Source organism: Leptodactylus fuscus, chromosome 6, assembly GCF_031893055.1.
Source record: "Leptodactylus fuscus isolate aLepFus1 chromosome 6, aLepFus1.hap2, whole genome shotgun sequence".
In the NCBI taxonomy this organism is placed as follows: domain Eukaryota; kingdom Metazoa; phylum Chordata; class Amphibia; order Anura; family Leptodactylidae; genus Leptodactylus; species Leptodactylus fuscus.
In genome coordinates, this window is record NC_134270.1 from 65,622,606 (window position 1) to 65,647,642 (window position 25,037).

Below are 25,037 nucleotides of genomic sequence, written 5' to 3' on the forward strand. Positions count from 1 at the left end.
AAGAACAATGTCCTTTTCATCAAACTTCTATTGCACAGCAGACCTGTAAATCCTCCCCATACTTCCTTTCTACTCCTTTTCAACTTGGAATGTGTATTTAGTGTCAAGCTTACCCCAGTCACAAAATAAATAGTCTCAACCGCCCACCCCCGCCCTGAACGTCAGCATGGTTTGTAAAGTTCTATAAAATTCCATTGAGCTGTTTCTTAAATCTGTTTCTTGGAAAGCTGGGAGACCACTAATATACTCACATTACAATCTCTCAAAAATGTGTCAGCCAGCTTTCCTAGGATTCTGAATAGCACTAGTCTATACTGTATGAATATATCGTTTCCATATAAGTCTAGTTATGCACATATTTTTTTTTTTTTTTTCACAGGAAAGGAATGCTACAGTATTTTTTCTTGGGATGGTGCCCTTTAAATCCAGTGTAAAGACTTATTTCTTCAGCCTTACAATGTTATGTTTTGGTGATTTCTGCAAATCTCTAAACTGTCAGCTGTGCGATAATTTTGCTCTTTCGTGGACTCATCTGTGAACACTGGTCTGGCCAGCCTGCTCAAAACCACAACGTCACAGAATTAGAAGAAAATTTTCAACATTCAGAATCACATTAACACTAAAAGAAAGCATGATGTGAAGAAGGCGCTACCAGTCACAAATACAACAAAGCCACAAAACCGTATCCGGACATCCAGGAGTCAGCCATGCCTGATGTTCTCTGTGACGTACAGCTAGCTCTTCCGCTCTCCTCTGCCTTTAATTTCTTAATGGTGCATCAAGACTTGCTTTGGATGGTTATCATTAATCCACAGTAACTAGTGCCTTACAAAACAGATCATGTAGTGCTGAAATCATCCTAAGAGGGGCGATCTGCTATCACAGTCTCCAAAAGAATGTCCCATATACAGTACAACAGATGCCTGCAAAGAGATTAAATCATCAGGGATAACAAACTGGAGGAACAGAAGATTTTACATATAGTTATAGATAAAATAATCCTTTAATAGTCCCACTATTGGGAAATTCAGTGTGTTACAGCAGCATGGATAATACAACATACAAATACAGCAGCAGAGGCAGTAGGTACAGATGTTTATATATATATATATATATATATATATATATATATATATATATATATATATATTTACACAAAAGGAAAGACTTCTGATAAATCTTCTCACACTTGGTGAAGCTGTCAGTCACTGACAGTACTGCCCAGTGCTATCAGTCTCATACATGGGATGAGAGTTATTCTCCAGCAAGGAACTCACCTTCTGTCACCCTCCACCTGTACTGGATCCAGGAAGATCCCCAGGACAGAACTGGCCCTTCTAACCAGCTTGTCCAGTCTATTCCTATCCCTGCTTGGTATGCTACTCCCCCAGCAGGTCACTCTGAAGAAGATGGCTGATGCCACCTCAGAGTTGAAAAACACAACATCAACAGTATGACGCTGCTGTGCTCAGAGCACAGGGGGAACGCCGCCTGTGATAGGAGCAGACAGTACAAGCTCCCCATCCACTTAAGCAGCTTCCAGTATCCAAAGGCTGACAAAACAGCTAACGTGTGCGGGCCTGTGTGTCGAACCCCACACATTAGATATCGATGAGCTATTCTGTGGATAGGTAATCAGTATGAAAAATACATTTGCAGCATGAACATCTTTTTGCAGAGGACCTTTCACCACCTCCACCTCCTTGCATCCTTCTAGCCACCCCCCTGATTCTAGTATAGAATTTTACATTTGTTAGTTTCAGTACAATTATACTCTGTACTGTCAGGTGGGTGGTCCTAGGCTGAAACAGAAAGACAGGGAGAGCGGAGAGTATAACTCTGGAAACTAACAGCAATGATTGCTTGGGAATGTGTCAGAGGAGAAAACTCCAACTGCATCAAAATCAATGAAGCGACACCTATTAAAGGAAGCAAAGAGGAAGTGGGGTGAAAGGTCCTCTTTAATATACAGTATGTGGGGTTGTCACCTGCAACAGTGCTGTACACTGCTATTTTTAGGGCACCATCATCTTCTATCTTTCTTTACCTGTTTATCTGTGGGTGCTGCAGAGAGTCCAGTACCGACTGCCAGACGAGCTGACACTTCTCCACCCCTAATATTTCCTGTGCCAGATCTGTAGACAGAATATGAGATTACTCAGACCCAAAAAAGAGAAGACCAGGATGGAGGAGGATACTGGGACACACCTGGTAAGATACTCATGAGGCTTTGCAGGGCTTGTCTGTGTGCGGCATCTTTCTGTTCTTGTGTTCTTGCAGGTCGGGGTTGAGTACGCAGCACCCCACCAGGCCAGATAGCTTGTTGGAGTAAACGGAAGTAAAGCACCCAGCGTTGCAAGCATGTGAAATTCACCACCTGCACTTCCAGCCACCTGACAATGAACAAGAAAGTAAACACAGAGGGACAAGAAATACGAGACACCTGAAAACCTACATATGTTAATGGATCATCAAGTATAAATATGCTGTTGTCCTGTACCCCAAGTATCAATGTCTTATTATTCTGTACTAGCAGCCTCAGTACATCATTATTCTGAACACCAAGCAACAGTGTTTCATTGATCTGGCTACAAGTGTCAGATTCTCATTGTCCTAAACTTCCAGTGTCTGGTTTTACTAATGGCAGTCATATCTTTCACATAGTTGCATGGGATCCTGGGGAGGAATGTATTCTCTATTTGCAATGAACAGAGGAACATAAAGAGAAGAAGTGCTATGAGACTAGTCAAGAAGATTTGACTCTACACATTACCAGGAGAGTGTCAAAGTGAGAAATTATACTTTAATGTTTTATTGACTACATGCAAAGAAAATACAGACATCAAATGCACCACACATTCAGCTCCTATACTGATGACCTACAAAGAGTGCCGCCTATTGGTCAAGAACAGAGTTACACCAAAGAAATGCACAGTTCACTTTTAATTATGTAATGTTAAATACCTTTGTGTTGAAACAAGAATATAATATAGAAGTGATAACTTTAAAGGCTAACAAAAAAAATTACATCTGCAAATTTTTGAAGGACAGGGACCTTCCTTAGGTAAGTTGACATCAACATTTAAATGAAGTCACACAATCTCTATTTGGACACAAATGATACATCACAAAGCCTCCCATTGAAATCAATGGGAGCTTTTACGGCGCTCAAAATCTCACACGCTGTATACGTGCCAGATCACGCGGCACGTTAGTCCGTGTGAATGGACCCAAAGACAATTTGGGGAAATAAAGCTGAAGTTTTTGCTACAAATGTGAGGAGTTCAGAGATCTGGCCTGATGGGAGCTGTGAACTGTTTTCACGTATTGGCTCATAAATCCAGGGGTTAGACTGAGTCCTTGTGTCAATGACTGGAAAGTTAAAATCAACTTGAATTCCTAAATTTCCCTTTCTGTTGTTCTTAAAATGACCCTTCAGTATTAGCACTTTTAAATCAGCCATACTGCAGTCTGATCCTGTGAAGTGTTTTCTCATGGATGTATCCAGCTTCCATTTTATTGTGTGCTTGAGTATTTTTTGTTTAGGGTCCCCAAGGGCACTTGTAGACAGTAACATGTAGACCTGTAACTCTAGTAGCCTTCACCCATTGGTGTACTCTCTCTCCCAGCAGGGATGGCCATCAAGTTACCTTGTCTACATGCTGTCCAATCCCTGCACACTGCAGTCCATGTAAACTTCCTTATGCCATTGCTGGGTCTCCCAGTTGAGCGAGAACATGAGCTTTCTTCCTACTAAACCGTCTTAATGTGTGTTAAGTCCAATAACACAATGCGATTTGGGGAATACCCCATTATCAATTATATAAGCGGAAGACAACATATCTATTGACAGAAACCAACACCTATTTAAACCCAAAAAGGATGGGAAACTTGTCGCTTCCAGGATAAGCACAACAAACATCAACTACTGATGTGTTACTGATATAGGCAGGTAGCCATAGCAATAAGGTATGAATGCATATGCCGGAAGTGTGGGTCTCCGGTATGACATAGAAACCAACACATATTTAGCATAGACCAGAAGCATCCTATCCGTTTGCCATCTGCTTATACACTCAATAAAGAATTCCCCGAAATGTGGTGTTTAATTAGACTTAATAAAGACAATTTCATTGAAGTAGACCTGTTGGCTTTTCTTTTTTTTGCCTGGGATTATTCCTATGGTTTCAAGTTGATGCTTGCTGACGTCCAGGGATCTGATGAAGTGTCTACAGTGTTGACCAAAAGTATTGGCACCCCTGCAATTCTGTCAGATAATACTCAGTTTCTTCCAGAAAATGATTGCAAGCACAAACTCTTTGGTATTAATATCTTCATTTATTTTGCTTGCAATGAAAAAACAGAAAAGAGAATGAAAAAAAAGTGGAATCATTGATCATTTTACACAAAACTCCAATAATGGCCCGGACAAAAGTATTGGCACCCTCAGCCTAATACTTGGTAGCACAACCTTTAGACAAAATAACTGAACAACCGCTTCCGGTAACCATCAATGAGTTTCTTACAATGCTCTGCTGGAATTTTAGACCATTCTTCTTTGGCAAACTGCTCCAGGTCCCTGAGATGTGAAGGGGGCCTTCTCCAAACTGCCATCAAGAGATCTCTCCACAGGTGTTCTATGGGATTCAGGTCTGGACTCATTGCTGGCCACTTTAGAAGTCTCCAGTGCTTTCTCTCAAACCATTTTCTAGTGCTTTTTGAAGTGTGTTTTGGGTCATTGTCCTGCTGGAAGACCCATGACCTCTGAGGGAGACCCAGCTTTCTCACAATGAGCCCTACATTATGCTGCAAAATTTGTTGGTTGTTTGTGATTTCAATCATTTTCTGGAAGAAAATGAGTATTATCTGACAGAATTGCAGGGGTGCCAATACTTTTGGCCAACACTGGGTCTCACAGAAGCTTCCACGCCCATGGGTTAATTCACCTAAATGTGCTTCGTTGTTGTGGTATATCACAACTGGCCAAGGTAAGAGTGTCTTCTTGTATTAATAGCTCTTAATTTATATAATTTTATGCTACGTAGCACTTGGCGCTGAATTTTTTTCTTCTATTTTCCTAAGCAGCTCGCACATACCCTGCCAGCCCTGATCCCTACCAATATTCAGGCTCTGCTTCTACCTGACCCCTTGGTGCGCTTTGAGTCTACTGTGAGAAAAGCACGTTCCAAATGTTTGTTTTTGTTGTTGCACTACACTGTATTCCCTAACCTGCCAGGTCAACTGTCACCCACATCAGGAATACTCCAAGAGGAGCTGACCCTGTGGTCTCCCTACAGGGAAGTTCAGATCCCCATACTGGAATTAAAGGGCAAAGAACAGGGAGGCCACCAGAGAGTCCAAAATATGTTCAGTTAAAGTCTCAGCACTGGAAATTACCCCATAGCATTACTCCTCTCCTAACAACCACAGTGCAGGAAAATATAGGTTTTCTGGACCACATCAAACCCAGACCCATCCATCGTTGGGCGAAGCATAACTTGCTCCACCACAAAACATGTTTCTACTGCTTCAGAATCCAATGGTGCCATAATGTACATCACTCATTCTGATACTTGGCATTGTGCTTAGTGATGTAGGGCTTGCATGCAGCTGTTCGGCCATGCAATGCTTCTCCAATTTTCATGCTGATGTTAATGCTTGAAGAGCTTTAGAACTCTGAGGTTATTGAGTCAACAGAGTTTTGGAGCCTTTTACACACTAGGTACCTCAGCACTCGACTACCCAGTGACTTTACATGTCTGTCTCTTCATGGGCTAAATTGCTGTAGTTCCTAAATGCTTTTACATTTCAATCACAGTTGATGGTGGACTATCTAGGATGAAAGAAATTTCATGACATGACTTGTTACAATGTGAACATCCAATTACAACAACACACTGGATTTCAGGCAGCTCTTTAGAATGAGCCATTCTTTCGAAAAAAAAAACCAGTCTGTCAAGACAGAAGATATAGTTAGTTGCTGGATTTTATACACCTGTAGAAATGGGACTGAGTGAAGAACCTGAATTCAAGGACTAAAGGTCTATATGCTGTGCAAATGTGGCAATCAGAATAAAACTCCCCTCAGTGCTTTGCTTCCAAAGTTGGCAACCAAAAAGGTTTATGAATGAATTACAACATCTGTTCCTTTATCAAAAGGATTAATGGTGAGATCTTTCTTAGATTTGAGTGATTTAATGGCTCGAATGTTACGTTTTCTTTTCTGAAATACTCTAGGTAGTCTTCTTGATGTTTCGTGTTCCATAGCAGTTTATGATGTCATATCCTTTTGGTCACAAAGTTCTTTCAGCTGTAATCTGTACAAGAATTTCTCTACATCACTGACAAGCTCGGTCAAGTGGTCTTGTGGGACAAAATGTTAGTCCTTCAGAAAGAACATTCATTTTCACTTTGCTTGGCTCAAACTAAGAGAGGACAATGTATCCACATTGTTCTGTGGATTTTGCTTTGCTTCTGGTACTTTGAAATCCTCTCTTCCTCAGACTGTAATACCTTCTTAACTAGACCTGACCTAGGTCCTTATATTCTGTCTTTAAAAGAACAAAAAAAAAGCACGCCAGTTTTAATAATCACCCGCATTGAAGTGAGATGGGCCAAAACTAAGAGGCTCACGTCTCTTAATAATGTTCTTGTATCTTCGTTAGGTCTTCTGCCTTAAGCAGAAATCCATGGCAGCTGGCATAGATAGTAAGCCAGTATTTGACCCAGAAAACTGAACAACAGAATCATTTTAAACTTGTCCAGCCACGAAGCCCCTTCTCTGCCCACTTTTTAGAAATATGCCAAGAATAATGCAAATGGGGTAGAAGGCGGAAAAAGACCCAATTTTTAAGGAAGTATTCTCCAAAAATTGCAATTTTTATCAATAAAAAAAGACCAAAACTCACTAATGTAAACAATTGGAGTTGCAATGCAATCCTGAGGGTGCTGCAACTGTGACTTCTATCCAAAAAAAATCCAGCAGTGCTCAATGTTTCTGCAACTAGAAATCATAGTCCTAGGACCTTCATGGTTGCAGTGCGACTCCATTCATGGACATTGGTGAAGAAGTCGCAGGGTGACACAAGAGTCGCAGCCAAAGTCACCATGTAGCCCTTGCTAGAAGCATCAAGGAAGTCATTCAATGACACTGCACTACACCCAGGCTCATTCCATAAAGAGGGGACAAAACAAAATGTTACTAGACTGCTTCATTTATGTCATTTTGGATGTTTCTCTGCTTTTTGCAGAAAAATCTAACAAGGTAATTCAGCAGTCTTCCAGAAAAGTAAGTGTTGTCCGTATGGAGTCAGATTTCTCATCATGAAGCCTTTGGGGCTGTTTTATTTTATTTGGATAGGAGGTATTGCTATTCAGTTGTGGCAGTTTATTCAGTATAATTTTAGGTTCCGTCTGTTTTATTTGTACATTATCCGTTATCACAATGTACAGGAAAAAGTACGAGCGTATGGGAGTACTGTGTGGGCCAGAAAAAAATGTGAAATTAAATACTGGCCAAAAAAAAAGAAAAAAGTATTGCAGAAATGATACCTTCAATAGCAAACTAAAAGAATATTGAAACCTGCGAGGTATCAGCACAGTTTACAAATATAGGACTGAGGAAAGAGCACAACAAATTATACAACCTGTCTTTGCATAATATCTCTTAGATGTTGTGTTCATTCCTTGTTCATTTATATGTAAACTCACCTGGCCTTTATACCCCAAAACATTGCATTTATTTTTTCTGGATATGCTTGATATTCAGATAAGCAATTTCCCCTTGGAGCTGGAAGGTAGATCTGAGCCCCATGACAGATGAGCAGTGGTTTAGGGCGCTGGAGGTTACCCCCTTTCTCTCATTATATGTGGACCAGAGGCAACAGACTACTCACAATTACAGAATATATAAATAAGATGAATAATAATATTAGACTGGAGCCAAAAGAATATATAAAAAGAAAGACGGGAGCCCAATTCTAATTTACATGGGAGCCATGGATAGATGCCGCAGGCATGCCCTCAGTCTATCTGCACCATAACTTTTTTTGGAAGGTAATGGATTTGAATTTTTAAATTGGGGTGTGCTTCACATTATATGGAGTCCTGTAGGTTATGACGTCATTATTTGACCACTTGCTAACACTGGAGGTCCTGGCAGGCTCACATATATGAATATACTGTGATGTATAAATTGTCTATGGCTGTACTGAGGCAATACGTATTTGGTATTCTTTTTTTGTGGTATGTATATACAGTATCTGTCACCTGTTTGCCATAAACTATAACTGTGGTTCCCTCTGCCATTCTGAGGGAAGGAGGATCTGCATTTTGCCTGGGATGTTTTTATTTGGTTTTGCCTTCCAGTTGCACTCGTTTTTTCAATGCAAAAAATAAACAAAAAAATATCTGATTAAAACAAAAACCCTGGTTATGTTAATTTCTCAATGGTTAAAAAATCCTGGTTAAGTTAAATTCCCAATGGATAGGAGGACTACTGAAATAGCGATTACACATGGAGCCTGATGCACTACATTGACTTCAATGAGGTCAGTTGTTTCAAAACTGAAACCCCTAGACAAAAAGCCTACGGTATGTTGTCACTACTGTTTGTGACACAAAAGTTTCTAACCCCTTCTAGCTCCGCACCATACTATTATGCTGCGATGATTGTATCCTTAATGCTCAGCGCCGTTATAGTACGCCACTCTAATCCTCCAGGAAGGCTGTATCACAAAGCTGAGAGCCGGGGGTAGCTGCCTGTTCAAAAGCGATCACAGCATCTGGGTGGTTCAAGGGCAAAATTACACCCCCTTCCATCCCTCAGATTTTCATTGTGGGGTCCAAAGATTTGCCATAGCCGCCTGGAGGTCATGCAATGGCCTCCTCCCTGCCTTTCTCTATTGCACATAGGGAGCCTATATATAATATTCTGACGTACAATGTACTACAGCACACTACACAGGTTATCAGCAGATCCCAGGTTCAATTTCCCTTGTAAGAAAGGAAATAAGTATTTAAAAAAAAAGTTAAAAAGTATAAAAACATACAAAAGTTCAAAAACCCACCTTTAAATTTAAAAAAAAAAAAACACAATGTAAACAATCTGAAATAAAAAAAAGAATGATAGGTATCCCCTAGTGTGTATAAGTTACCCCTAAAAATAGCAATGAAAAATGATCAAAAAGTCAAACATACCAAAAATTGGTGCAAATAAAAACTACAGCTTGCCCTGCAAATAATGAGTCCTTACATATCTCCATCAACAAAACAGTTAAAAAGTTATGGGCATCAGGATACAATGACCCCAGGAAAATTGATCATTTCAAAAAATGACGTTTTATTAGTAAACCCGGTAAATGTAGGTCCAACAACAGTGTTTGGGTTGACGTTCTTTGGGTCAGCTTGGGAACCTAAAAAACGGAAACACTATCCACTTAAAAAGCATTTACTATAGACTATAATGGAGTCTGCCAGATTTCTGCCTATTTTAATTAGAACGGAGGATGGAGTCTCATACTGAGACTCAAAAGCTAGTGCAAACCTGAAGTAAAACATAATAAACCCAAATAGGTCTGGGCGATTATGAACTAAATCAAAATCACGATTAATCGAGGATTTTACCTCAATTAAGGTTAATGGCAATTAATAAAACTGTTTCTATTTGCTGGTAAACATAAAATCCTTATATTAACAACTTACAGAATATTTAATTAGGCAAGGATAACTCTTCATTAATATTTTTGTTACCATTTCTGTTGCCTTTACATAGGCAATAATAATCATTAATTCACATGCAAGTATATTTTAGTTGGTAGCAAATCCGTTTTCACAGGCAGAAGTAAATCTTACAAACAACTTGGTAGTCTCACTAAGAACCTGCAATATAATTTTGGTGAAAATTGCAAGCATACGGGTGGGACATGGGTGTGCCCATAGCGTCTACCTAATTTACTGTCATTTACATCACCTTGGGACATAAGTGGCAACAAAAATTTCTGTCTAGGCACATTTCCAGTGTTGCAGGCATCAAGACCAACACATACAGTGGGGCAAAAAAGTATTTAGTCAGTCACCAATAGTGCAAGTTCCACCACTTAAAAAGATGAGAGGCGTCTGTAATTTACATCATAGGTAGACCTCAACTATGAGAGACAAAATGAGAAAACAAATCCAGAAAATCACATTATCTGATTTTGTAAGAATTTATTTTCAAATTATGGTGGAAAATAAGTATTTGGTCACCTACAAACAATCAAGATTTCTGGCTCTCACAGACCTGTAACTTCTGCTTTAAGAGTCTCCTCTTTCCTCCACTCATTACCTGTAGTAATGGCACCTGTTTAAACTTGTTATCAGTATAAAAAGACACCTGTGCACACCCTCAAACAGTCAGACTACAAACTCCACTATGGTGAAGACCAAAGAGCTGTCAAAGGACACCAGAAACAAAATTGTAGCCCTGCACCAGGCTGGGAAGACTGAATCTGCAATAGGCAACCAGCTTGGATTGAAGAAATCAACTGTGGGAGCAATAATTAGAAAATTGAAGACATACAAGACCACTGATAATCTCCCTCGATCTGGGGCTCCATGCAAAATCTCACCCCGTGGGGTCAAAATGATCACAAGAACGGTGAGCAAAAATCCCAGAACCACACGGGGGGACCTAGTGAATGAACTGCAGAGAGCTGGGACCAATGTAACAAAGCCTACCATCAGTAACACACTACGCCGCCAGGGACTCAGATCCTGCAGTGCCAGACGTGTCCCACTGCTTAAGTCAGTACATGTCCGGGCCCGTCTGAAGTTTGCTAGAGAGCATTTGGATGATCCAGAAGAGTATTGGGAGAATGTCCTATGGTCTGATGAAACCAAACTGGAACTGTTTGGTAGAAACACAACTTTTCGTGTTTGGAGGAAAAAGAATACTGAGTTGCATCCATCAAACACCATACCTACTATAAAGCATGGGGGTGGAAACATCATGCTTTGGGGCTGTTTCTCTGCAAAGGGGCCAGGATGACTGATCTGGGTACATGAAAGAATGAATGGGGCCATGTATCATGAGATTTTGAGTGCAAACCTCCTTCCATCAGCAAGGACATTGAAGATGAAACGTGGCTGGGTCTTTCAACATGACAATGATCCAAAGCACACCGCCAGGGCAACGAAGGAGTGGCTTTGTAAGAAGCATTTCAAGGTCCTGGAGTGGCCTAGCCAGTCTCCAGATCTCAACCCTATAGAAAACCTTTGGAGGGAGTTGAAAGTCCGTGTTGCCAAGTGACAGCCCCAAAACATCACTGCTCTAGAGAAGATCTGCATGGAGGAATGGGCCAACATACCAACAACAGTGTGTGCCAACCTTGTGAAGACTTACAGAAAATGTTTGACCTCTGTCATTGCCAACAAAGGATATATAACACAGTATTGAGATGAAATTTTGTTACTGACCAAAAACTTATTTTCCAACATAATTTGCAAATAAATTCTTACAAAATCAGACAATGTGATTTTCTGGATTTGTTTTCTCATTTTGTCTCTCATAGTTGAGGTCTACCTATAATGTAAATTACAGACGCCTCTCATCTTTTTAAGTGGTGGAACTTGCACTATTGGTGACTGACTAAATACTTTTTTGCCCCACTGTAATATGCCAGTCTTGATTAATCAACTGAAGTACATTACAGATTATCCCAAGCAGGAAACATTCCTTAAAACTGCAGAGGGGGCAGTCACTTTAAACCGCTTTAACTATTGAGCCGCAGGGGTTAGAGAAACGATCTTGTTTCAATGACAAGAATCACCCTCATAGCTTTTGAGAAATTACTGGTTAAAGTAGCGCTGTACATACTCGCACTTTCATTTCACCCAATGTGCAGGAGAACAAAAGTACCAGTTTGCAGGGAGAGGAGAAGGATTTTTTTATTCTCCTGGCTCTTTCATTTCAGATAACCCAGGTCAGAGGGTACCATGGACTTTTGCTCATGATATCACAACATGTTATCAATCAGTAAGTCTACCTGCCATTTAATCCTATATATGCTGTGGTCAATGCTGACTGCTGCAGCAACTATGTAGTTAGTTAAGAAGTAAAAATAGACACTTTTTCCCCTTGTTTCCCCTGTTGAGAGCTGCTCCCTGTTCCTCATTGTGTATGGAGTAGGGGGCTTTGTGAAATGATGAGAAAATCAGGATAGGTAGGGTCACTTCAAACAGCTATATCTTGGTTATTTTTATGAAAGTGGCCAGAGTGGTGCGGAGACCAAGGCAAGGAGGAGCCACCTTGGCCTGACAAATTTATTGTAACTCATACCAGAAAACTGGCATGAGTTAAACCTGAAATCTATGCCAGTCCCAAACTGGCGTTGATTGAATTTTTGACACGAGACATTATTATTAAGAAAACTGCTACATCACATGCATGAAACAAAGAACACTCAGGAAAAGTTCCAGCACAATGATGAACATAGCATGAGTTCTCACCTCTGGATAAGACTGCCACATAATAGGTGGGTGACCTTCTGCATAGTGTCTGTACACAACCAGCTCCACTGTTCCCTCATCAGCATCCACAAAACCTCCAGAGCCACAGATGACAGATTACCTTCTAGACCTGCACGACACAAATATAAGTCATCAAAATCATGAACTTCTGCCATCTTGTCTCCTATCCCAGAACAGCAGGTGACATAGCTAAGTCTCCGTAATAGTATTGAGATCAGGCTGTACCAGCACTTCTTTATACTTGTGCAAAATGACTGAAGTCCACATTAGTGACTATATTTACACTAGTAATGGGTCTGTACCGGACTTAAACCACTTGGTCACAAGTTCCTTCTTACCTGCTGCCTGGGGATTGATAGTGAAGAGCTGTAACTGCTCTCCACCTGATGATGACCTCTCCTGAGACTCAGCCATCTCCTCCAGCAGTTTCTCCTGCTTCTGAATGAAGGACTCCATCCCAGTCATGGACAAAATGTCGGATACCTGAGGGATAGGGGTCAACATTGTATATTAGATGTCATCTGTGATCACCTACAATGCAGTTTAAAGTGGCATTTCCATCTCAAGGATCCTATCTATACTGCAAGCTTATTTAATGCTGGGGGGGGGGCTGAGTTCTCCAGATCGTGCTTTTTGACTGTACTTCTGAAGCAGCTAAACAACTTCAACTCCACACAATATATTTGATGTTTGCACTGGGAGCTTTCTTGCCATGTGCTGAATAACATTCAGAAAGTGCTAAAACATACTAAATTAGAATGTTGCAGCTTGTATCACTATTGATGTTCTAGTGCATCTCAATAAATTAGAATATCATCAAAAAGTTCTGGACTGTTGCTCAGTGATCAAAGGTGTTTTCAGATGAAAGTAAATTTTGCATTTCATTTGGAAAACAAGATCCCAAGTCTGGAGGAAGTGTGGAAAGATTGCTGTACACAATCCAAGCTGCTTGAGGTCTAGTGTGAAGTTTCCACAATCAGTGATGGTTTGGGGAGCCATGTCATCTGCTGGTGTACGACCACCGTGTTTTCTCAAGACCAAAGAAAGCGCAGCCATCTACCAGGAAATTCGAGAGCATTTCATGCTTTCCTGTGCCGACAAGCATTTTGAAGATGAAATTTTCATTTTCCAACAGGACTTGGCACCTGCCCACACTGCAAAAAGTACCAAGACCTGGTTTAATAACCACAGTATCACTATGTTTGATTGGCCAGAAAACTCACCTGACCTTAACCCCATACAGAATCTATAGGGTACTGTCAAGAGGAAGATAAGAGACACCAGACCCAACAATGCAGACGAGCTGAAGGCTGCTATCATACAACCTGGGCTTCCATAACACCTCTGCAGTGCCGCAGGCTGATCGCCTCCATGCTACATTGCCGCATTGATGCCGTCATTCATGCAAAAGGAGCAGAGGGGACCAAGTACTGAGGGCATTTACTGGACATACTCTTCATTTGGCCAATATTTCTGTTAAAAATCTTTTTTTTACAGTTGGTCTTATATAATATTGTAATTTTCTGAGATAATGACTTTTGGGTTTTCTTTGGCTGTAAGTCATAATCATCAACATTAACAGAAATGAACACTAAACATTAAATAAACACTTGAAAAAGTTCACTCTGTTTGTAATGACTCAATACAAAAAAAACAAAAAAAAAACAACTTTGTGATGATATTCAAATGTATTGAGATGCACTAGTATTTGCATGTCCCTGTGTTCCAGGCTTCTCCCTCCACACTGGTCTGCCAGTATTACTCAGGACTACCTGTCACAAGCACAATGATGAATTTTCCTCTTGATAACATGAAACCTGCACTCACTGTGCTTCCGTCTCTTACGGAGTAGGCAATCTTTTCCTGCGCATCAGTTGAGCTTAGAACCGGAGCAATTTTGCTAGAAGGAAATCTGAGGCGGGACCTGACAACAACAGATAATAATTAATGTGACACTCAGCAGAGTAACAAAGCAAATTATCTGCATTCACAATGTATAACATTCAGTAACATCAGCAGCAATGGCACAATGTATACATGACAGGTGCCATATTATGATAATTGATGAATGGCTGTCCATTACATGATGACCGGTATTAAATCCTGCACAGAATCCATCTGCTCTTTATAGATTTTGGGCATATTGAAGACAAACTAAACATCATCTGCAAACCGAAAACTATAAGCAACAAGAAGGCTAAAGAAATCATGCAAATAAGCAGATTAATTTCCTTTTGGTTTGGTCTGGTTTTGGCCGATTCACATTTTATGATTATTTAGGCTGAAAATAACACATCTCCAAATCACTTTGACCACGGTGCAAACAGCAGAATTGCAGGACATGTTATTTTTATACTTCACACAGGCTGACACTTCACCTATGCAGATGGTGCTATAAAGGACCAGTATGATCAGGCTCAGGTATTACTCACATTGAGGAATTTTCACTCCTAGCAGTGACAGAGGCAAGAGTTATGCATACACTGGACCACTCCTCACCACATATGCTCTAAACGGTGATAACATATGAGTGAAAGTGCTATGGAATATGTTGGCGCTATAAAAGCAAGAGGTATGATAATAAGGGATAGATGCGGTGAAGAAAGGAAGGACTATGCTTCAAATGTCCAGCACGAAACAAGCATTGAATATGGGGAAGTTGTACCCTTACATCAAACAGGAGGTGCACTGAATACTGAAGCGTAAATGTATCAAGCAATTGCATTAACTAAGAACTCAATTATATACTTCTGCCATAACTGGTCCCTTTATAAACAAGAATGATCATTGTTTGGGCAGCAAAACTCCACAATTTTCCTACTGCATAATACTGAGCTGTCCATGGACAGATTATAGGCTGCTATAAACCGTCTATATTATGCAGATACAGCTGCAGGGTGATGACTGGTAGTGCTCAAAGAACTATATGATGGCACATACTGTACTATTCACTAAACTGAATAGATGCATGATATCCTTCTACACATCTGAGGTTACACACTTTGAGCTCTTCTTGGTGTCATTCTGGCTTTTCCCATCCACTTCATTCTCGCTAAGTTCATCAGTTGGACTCTGGGGTTCAGAGCGTGGGAACGCTGTCTTCAGGGTGTCCACAATAGCGTTTACTACAATCTACAGAAAGAAAAAAACAAACAACTGCAGTAACAAAAATTACATTATATTAAGGAAGTGTATTTTAAGCAGCAGTAATGTAAAATATGGTGATAAAGTAGAGATAAAACTGCAGCAAGCAATCTTGGGGAGCATTGATGCAGGGCATCTGACGTGAATTCTCTGGGTATAATGTGTTACACACCTTGTCTATTCGGGACACCAGGAATGGCTTCTTCACAAATGCAATTCTAGCGTCAGTGTTAAGCGCCAGGAATTCCTGCACCTCTTCACTGCTTGCAATCTCTGGCACAGCACATAGTTGCTGTAAAGAGACAAGTCCACAAAGAAATATACATTAATGTACAGTATACAGCTGACCAGAGTAGGCTGGGCATGTTGTCCTGGGGGTAATGCTAATACTTCTGCATCCTCGGGGCTCCCACCTAATCACCCTACTGACCCTCAAGAATGACTCCAGCAGACTCTTCCGAGCCTCCACCTTCTCACTGTCCATGTTCCCAAATGGCAAATCTGGAAGGAATTTCTTGGGTCCTTTGATGTCTGAAAGTTACAAAGGCAAAAAGAGAAGACAGATAGGAATTTAACACACAGTTTATTGTGCACAAAAATGTGCCACCATGCAACCAGTGATGGCTTCACCAGTCCACGCGAGCTGTTTAAAGAGGTTGTCCAGGATATTTTTTTTATATGGATATATGTATTGGGCCGGGAAAGGTGAAAAAAAATACCAAAAAAAAAAAAAAAAAAAACCACACTCACCTGTCCCCAGTCCCTCCCAGCGCAGTCAAGTCCTGCTGTTCTGGTATTTTCTTCCAGCGGAATTCCCTACCACAAATTTGCCGCCCCAGTGAAGAACACAGGACTCCACTACCTGTGACGTCCCATGTCCTTTCCCTAGGCCACTGATTGGCATCAGTGGTCACGTGACCACTGAGGCCAATTAGAGGCCTAAGGAAAGAGACCCAGGACATCACAGAGTGGCAGGACTCCCGGCAAAATAAGACAGTGGAGAAACAGGATCAGACGTGCTGGCAGACAGCAGAGCACTGGGGACAGGCGAGCATGCTCCTTTTTGTATTTTTTTTAATCTTCCCTAGCCTAATAAAAAAAGAAAAAAAAATGACTCTGGACAACTTCTTTAACCGTGTATTGAAAAGTTCAATAATTAATTTGTTCGCACAGCTGACATCTTGTTGCAATAAATCAGTGCAGTTACAATGTATCAGTGAGGAGTCTAAGTGATTTAGCTTACAGACTGATACCAAATTTAACAAAGTCTTAGCTGTGTGAGCAGGACTAGGTCAACCTCTGGATAAACATGATGATTCCATGACAAAAAGTAAAAAGCCTATTAGAAAGTTACAGAATTTTACACTTCATTCATTCTGATAAAATGGAACTCAACTTTGAGACCGTCCTGCTGTTCTAAGTGACTATACTGGCATGTCTCCAGATAAAGCCTACATAACTATAATATAGGCTTATCTGTAGTCATAGAGATAGAGCGAGTTATGTTCTTTCACACAAGCACAGGTAGCATTTACATCTACAGTGCATTAGAGAATTATTAGTTCTCTCATTTTCGACATGTAGAGAGATGTAGAGCTGGTGACCAAGGCTTGTGAAAGGATTACTATTTGCTTGGACCTGCACTAGACGTCTGGAGTTACACAAGTTATACAATCTCGGAATAAGTGACTCACGTTTGATGAACCTCCGCAGCTCAGCTTTTTCCTCCAGTCGTGTCTGTAAATTGAGAAACTCGCGGTACCTTCGATTGACAGTGTGATATGCCATTGGCTGCAGGGTGCCAAGTGATTGGCTGTCCAGTGCTGTGTCATACTGTAGGATACAAATATATCATAAATTGATTATTTGACAGATGCAGCCCCGCCCCCAGTGCACTCACTGCCCTCAGACTGCAGCAGATTAAACTCATATGGCACCAAAGATTGTTAATATTCACGCTCCCTGTCTGCTCCGGTCACTTTCCCTCACATACATTGTTCTCTCTTTAATTAAATGCCTGACCGATTTCCACTCACTCCCTTTGAAGATGCGACGCCCCGTGGGTTTACGCTCAGCCCCTTCCAGGCGTCTGGCACTATTACCGGACCTTTGAAGTCATTCAGTACAACAAATCCTGATTAACTTTACATGTTCCAGTGATTAGATCTCGTTTGTCGACTTCCACTTGAATTAATCACAGTCTCCAGGGTCGGAAGAAACATCACACCAAAGGGACTGTGAATGGACGATACATAGGGAGCTAGCGCCAAGGCCTACAGTCTATAGTTATATATATATCTTCTGACTGTATATTATTGCTTTATAAGAGTACAACTCTATTAATACACATTTCACATCTAATACTCCAATCCCATCCAAAGCTGCATTTACAAGTCAGCTGTTACATCATGTCTTACGCTCAAGTCAGAATTGCTGTTACATGGCTTATATTCGTGTTATTCAGGGCTGCTACTTAATTCTACTGGTGTATCACACTTTACACTTCAGTCACATTCAGAGCACCTATCATAATTCAGTTGGTACCACACATCCCTAGGAATTTACATATAGGGGAATTCAGTTATAGCTATATTCTCATCTGCCGCTTAGTCGGTTCTTCTGGAAGATCAGAAGAAAGGAAAAATGGACAAAACCAGATGTACTCTTTGATGGCCATGAACAGAGACTAAGGGAGCCCATTGACTGTAATAAGGTCTGTCAGGCGTTTGAGTTTTTAAACCGAAATCGACGGACAAATAATTGGGTTTGCAGCCCAGCGATTTATGACAAATCTGCGGTGGATGAACACCTGGAGATATGAACTAAGCCTAAGTCCCACAACACTATTAAGAAATGAAATACAATACACAAACATAAAATGCAGTGAAATAAAGGCATTATCTAAATCATCACAAGCTATTACTACTTATCTGTCAGCAGTAGCAAAAAGAAACACAAAATATCCAGTGTGATCCCAACCTTAGATCTTCTCATATACTATATACTGAACAATGAAAAGACATATCAATCTGCCTTAGTAACATAAAGAGGACTAGCCTTTAGGATCATGACCTAAATCAAAATCGCGATTGTGTATTTTACCATGATTATGAATAATGGAAATTATTTAGGTCACACCCCTTTTACAGTATGAGTATGTGTTGGGCGACTCTCGCAAGACATATTGTGAGGTTTGCCCGGCGGTTTTGTATATATTGAACAGAAAACTACTATCTGGGGTCTCTCTAGCAGAGGTGAGCAACAGAAAAAAGTGTTACTCACCTCTCCTGAGTGAGTTTCTGGATCTTCAGGAACCACTAAGGTCACATGGGTCATGTAGTGTCGTGATGCCTGAGTCTATGCGTCACAACACCACATGACCCATGCTGCTGTAACATGCTGAAATTTCCCCAATGTGGGAATATTAAAGGATTATCTTATCTTATCAGTCAGAAGACTTGAAGACAGCAAGAAGTTGCGTTGGAGCCCAGGAGAAGTAAGTAACACTGTTTTTTTTTTTTTGGTTTTTTTTTATGTTCGAGCAGCTACCCAGGGCCTCCAGTTATTATACCCTGGGATCTAAAGAGTAGTATGATAGTAGAAGTTTCAGTTTTGACCTGTTTGGTCCAAACAAAACTGCAGGTAGAACCTCACAAATATAACAACAACCAAAATAACCAACATGAACAAAATCACATCGGTTATGCTGGTTGATGTTTGGTTTTGGTTACTTTTTAATTAATCGCCCAGCCCTAATGACCTGTACCACAATTTCTAAGATGTGAGCCCGTTGTCTAATAGAACATACTCTGCTGATCACCACAAGACTCAGATCTTTAAATGGCAGCATAGAGATCTCCAGAATTATGAATAGACCAGTTACCTTTATAGTGTAGAGTGTATAAGGATGAGAGCCTGTCCCACTGTGCTCACGTGCCGTTATGGTACCCGTTATCCGGAGGTTCTGGATTAGTACTGGTCCATCAGGACTGCTGAGGGGTACAAAACTGAATGGATGAATAGGGACCGTTGGGGAGGATGTGATAATGGGGGAAGCATCAATTGGACTCAACCCTTCCTTATCATTAGGGGTTGTGGTGGTAAATTCTGACGTCAGACCTGTGGACTCAATAAGGATCTCTGGGCGAGAAGGTGTCCCCCCATGAATGGGCATACAGGCCTCTTCAGATAGGACAGATCCACTCTCATAATGACCTGGGACAACAGGACTCTCAGCTGGGGTTAGTGAGTCTAAGCAGCAGTCAGATAAGAGATCATCAGATGAGTTCATCAGAGGAGGATCCATTTCCCGTCCCAAGTCAGAGAGGGGAGACTCCAACTCAGATTCCTCACAGAGGAAAAAGGGGCTGCAGGTCTTTGGAGGCTGAAGATACTGCACCGAGAAGAGATCTATCTTCTCCTTACATGAGCCCAGCTCCTCCATGGCTTCCAGTGCATCTCTAGCCCTCCCCTCCCCTTCATGTTCTAGGTCAGTACCATCTATTGCCTCATAGCTGGGGATGTTTCCCAGCAGTGGTGAGGAAAGAATGAGTTGAGGAGCTGGATCTTGACTTGGCCCCAAAGGAAGTGTCCTTGGTACAGCTAGTGGAGCAGGAGTATCCTCTTTCTCGTCTTCTACCTTCAGAGGCAACTTGGAGAATATGTTGGTCAAGACAATATTAATCCAGTCTGGTTCAGACATTTTCCCCACAAGAGGAAGGATAACATTACAAGCTATGAGCTCTACCACCAAGTGTCTACCTGTCCTAGTCTCCAAGTGTGGCCAAGGAACCAGCTCTGTTAACAGGATATCTACAAACCAGCGAGTGTGGGCTACCTCATCTGTGGGGCTTGACATGGCTTGGTGAGCAGGACTCAGCTCCTGATAGGCTTCCCATAACATAGACTCTCTCTCGTACTCATTGCTGATGCCTTGCACTCGAGCTTTTGCCCACTTATAACACTGGAGATGGCAACCAGCCAGAATGAGCAACTTCCGGGTGAGATCCTCTCGATCTGTAGAGTTGAACCTTCTTTTCAGCTCCATTGAAACATCCCACATCACTCTACTGACCTCATCCTCAAATGTGCTTTCATGGCTCAGCCTTCGATACCAGGAAGACACAAAGTCTCGGATAATCTTCTGTATGGTCAGGCCGATCTCCTTGTCCAGCTGCGCCTCAGTGTCTGGAGACTGACTGCTGTGTTCTAAGGTGATAAATCTCTCTAAGTGGATGGGCGTCGTGCTGCCAAGTATAAACTGTGGCCCCAACCAGGCTCCAATGGCTGCCATGACACCGGAAATTAGAAGGAGTAGCCAAACATTCACCAGGAGATGGACCAGTATGAGCCAAGCTATGACGACCCCCACAACAAGGAATTTCCATCTTTTGTCTTTGGGTGGCAGAACACTGCACTTCATACTTTCCATGTCTCCACCTGTGAAGAGAAGACGAGAGAGGTGAAGGAAGGGGACAAAAATATCAAAGATGTGAGAGATGAAAATATGACTCGTCACATAACATAAGCCATCTTTCTTCTACCAAAAATCCATGTCCACTGTAACAATATTTCAGTTACTATGTGTACAGTACTGAAGTATCATGATATACAGCCACAATGTCACCCACACAAGCTGTGCACTCTTACCTGTATCTCTCAGATGAGATGACATCATTGCTGGCTCATTTTGTCTTTTATCTGATGTTTGAAGCTTCAGGATCTCACATCTCCCACTGATGGTGGCTGGTCACTGACTGTTACTCAACTCTCTTAATATTCGGATATCACAGGTCCCCAGTTGCTTCATTCTGCATCTCTGGATAAAAAGAAATAAATCACTCTACATGCAGTTTCTGCGGCCTACATGTCTCTTTCACTGCTATGCACTCTGCAAGAAGTCTTTCTTGCTTTGTTGTCACTCTACTAACAGTCTTTCGCTAATGTCCCTCTTTATGTGCTACCACTCTACTTGTATTCCCCAGTTCTTTCTGCTATAAAGTGCAGTCTCTCTGCTATCACTTCATGTTCACTCTCTTTCTGCTATCTCTCTATGGGCAGTTTCTCTGCTTTCACTATACATGCAGTCTCTTTCTCTTATGTCAGTCTATGGGCCTTTTCCATCTCCGCTGTCACTTTATGTGCTGTTTCTATCTCTGCTGCCACTCTGCATGCAGTCTCTCTCTTCTGTCACTCTACATGCAGTCTCTTTCTCTTTGTTGCCAGTCTACATGCAGTCTCTTTCTCTTTGTTGCCACTCTACATGCAGTCTCTCTGTTGCCAGTCTACATGCAGTCTCTCTCTTTTCTGTCACTCTACATGCAGTCTCTCTCTCTCCTGTCACTCTACATGCAGTCTCTCTCTCTCCTGTCACTCTACATGCAGTCTCTCTGTTGCCAGTCTACATGCAGTCTCTCTCTTTTCTGTCACTCTACATGCAGTCTCTCTCTCTCTGTTGCCACTGTACATGCTGTCTCTTTCTCCCTGCTGTCACTTTATGTGCAGTCTTTCTCTGTCTGCTCTCAGTCTATGTGCAGTTTCTCTTTTTGCTGTCACTCTACATGCAGTCTCTTTCTCTCCTGTCACTCTACATGCAGTCTCTCTCTCTCCTGTCACTCTACATGCAGTCTCTCTCTCCTGTCACTCTACATGCAGTCTCTCTCTCTCTCCTGTCACTCTACATGCAGTCTCTCTCCTGTCACTCTACATGCAGTCTCTCTCCTGTCACTCTACATGCAGTCTCTCTCTCTCCTGTCACTCTACATGCAGTCTCTCTCTCTCCTGTCACTCTACATGCAGTCTCTCTCTCTCCTGTCACTCTACATGCGGTCTCTCTCTCTCTCCTGTCACTCTACATGCAGTCTCTCTCCTGTCACTCTACATGCAGTCTCTCTCTCTCCTGTCACTCTACATGCAGTCTCTCTCTCTCTCCTGTCACTCTACATGCAGTCTCTCTCCTGTCACTCTACATGCAGTCTCTCTCTCTCCTGTCACTCTACATGCAGTCTCTCTCTCTCCTGTCACTCTACATGCAGTCTCTCTCTCTCCTGTCACTCTACATGCAGTCTCTCTCTCTCCTGTCACTCTACATGCAGTCTCTCTCTCTCCTGTCACTCTACATGCAGTCTCTCTCTCTCCTGTCACTCTACATGCAGTCTCTCTCTCTCCTGTCACTCTACATGCAGTCTCTCTCTACATGTCACTCTACATGCAGTCTCTCTCTCCTGTCACTCTACATGCAGTCTCTCTCTCCTGTCACTCTACATGCAGTCTCTCTCTCCTGTCACTCTACATGCAGTCTCTCTCTCCTGTCACTCTACATGCAGTCTCTCTCTCCTGTCACTCTACATGCAGTCTCTCTCTCCTGTCACTCTACATGCAGTCTCTCTCTCTCCTGTCACTCTACATGCAGTCTCTCTCTCTCCTGTCACTCTACATGCAGTCTCTCTCTCTCCTGTCACTCTACATGCAGTCTCTCTCTCTCTCCTGTCACTCTACATGCAGTCTCTCTCTCTCCTGTCACTCTACATGCAGTCTCTCTCTCTCTCCTGTCACTCTACATGCGGTCTCTCTCTCTCTCTCCTGTCACTCTACGTGCCGTCTCTCTCTGCTGTCACCTTATGTGCAGTCTTCCTCTATCTGCTGTCAGTCTTGTGCATTTTGTATCTCTGTGTGCAGTTTCTCTTTTCGCTGTCACTCTACATGCAGTCTCTCCTGTCACTCTACGTGCAGTCACTCTACGTGCAGTCTTTCACTTTCTGCTGTCAGTCTAGGTGCCTGTTCTATCTGTAAGTGCGGGCTGTCTCTGCTGTCACTCTACGTGTAGTCCCCCAGTACCAGGTGTCTTGGTCTCTGGCTGTCGCAGTCCCGGGAGTGACGTCACAGGCGCCGGTGAGCTGCAGGATGACTGCTGAGCTCCTGGTCTCCTCTTCTGACAGCGGCATCTGGCGGCCGGAGGGGGGAATGACAAATGCTTAGTGTTTGTGCGCCGGGCAGTAGCTGCAGTGAGAGGGAAGAGACGGTGGGCGGGCGTGGACCTTCTGATCATGTTACTGCTGCTGCTGCTGCTGAGGAGGAGGATGATGATGCTGAATACCATTACTGCCACTCTGCTGTGTGTTGTGACCTGAGAATTTACAAAGAGCAGGTGTGTACAGACTGCTGACAGTGTATACACATCAGCCTTGTACAGCTGTATACTCTTTAAGATTTTAACAACTTATGTTCAATTCATTACAGTTGGTAAAAATCTAGAATAATTGAAAGCGCCTGGAGGTAGAGAATGATTGTATACACAGTGTAAATGCTCTCAGAAAGCGTAATATGGCGGCGCCATGCAAATACATTAAACATAGTGTGTTTTGGATAGGTCATGGGTATGAAATAGTAGGCACCGCTGGCTGTTTAAAGAGGCTGGCGCCCTCAGAAGTATATTTTGGAGCACCCGGTACTTTGGTTACATAGGACGCTATGCCTGCAATGAAGAGGCCCCAGCATATCTGAATGGTGGGATGATTGGACTCAAACTCCAAAAAATCTGAGACTCATCATGACCTAACCTAAGGATAGAGTAACCAGAAATCAGCAGTAAAACTCAATATCAGAAATGTAAGATAGTAGATCAGATTTAGGGTCTCTGGACAGCTCCATAAGCAAACTACCTATAAGCTTGTGGTACTCCAAAAAGACCTCTTGAGACAAGCGGTATGTTTAATCACCTGAGCAAGCGTCACGTCTCAACACCCATGAGGTCTTCGTCAAGCTTGAGAAGACCTCATGGAGGAGGACAGACTGTACAGATTCAAGTGAACAAACACAAAGCTTATTTCAAGAGATTTTGGAGTACTGTGGTCCTCTAATGTCATGAGCTATCCTAAATATGGTTTAGCAATCTCAAGTTCCAGGAAAGCCCTTAAGGCCAAACATAGCTAATCTCAGCAAAAAACCTGCATTTATTCACAGCGTTTATTATTTTTGCCTCTCCCTTGTAAGTGTATGGGAAAAACCCAGCATTCTCACAGGTAAATGAAACATGGTGTGTTTCCCACAGTTTTTTTTTTTTTTTTTTTTCTGAAATGTATGGAGAAGATTAAACTAAATCTCGTTCACTTTGCTGGGCCGAAAAGCACAGGGTTTATTTGCAAAGGCCAAAAATGTTGCATTTCCAGGACCTGTGGCTGCAGCCTTAAGGTTAAGGGTCAGTGCAAACAGAGTTTTTTGGTGCTGATTTTGACACTGAATCCACCTCCAAAATTGGGAGGCTTTTTTTGGAGGCTGATTTAGAGGTGGATTCAGCGTCTAAATCAGCGCCAAAAAACTCTGTATGCACTGACTCCAAAGATAACATAGCTGGACGCTGTGTGGTGTGGTTTTTTAAATTCTTGCTA

General features: G+C 42.0%; 1 protein-coding gene across 1 annotated transcript; it reads right to left on the reverse strand.

Moving 5' to 3' along the window:
* Window positions 1-219: 219 nt before the first annotated feature.
* On the reverse strand, window positions 220-23,535 carry SNX19 (sorting nexin 19). The gene is made up of 13 exons (XM_075280121.1): window positions 23,488-23,535; window positions 21,301-21,467; window positions 19,535-21,090; window positions 17,346-17,484; window positions 16,082-16,182; window positions 15,824-15,943; window positions 15,509-15,639; window positions 14,335-14,431; window positions 12,846-12,990; window positions 12,487-12,616; window positions 2,209-2,393; window positions 2,048-2,135; window positions 220-923 (listed from the first exon to the last, which is right to left on the reverse strand). Exons 2-13 carry the CDS (start codon window positions 21,326-21,328, stop codon window positions 860-862), a joined length of 2,784 nt encoding a protein of 927 aa, XP_075136222.1. The 5' UTR covers window positions 21,329-21,467; window positions 23,488-23,535; the 3' UTR covers window positions 220-859.
* Window positions 23,536-25,037: the final 1,502 nt, after the last annotated feature.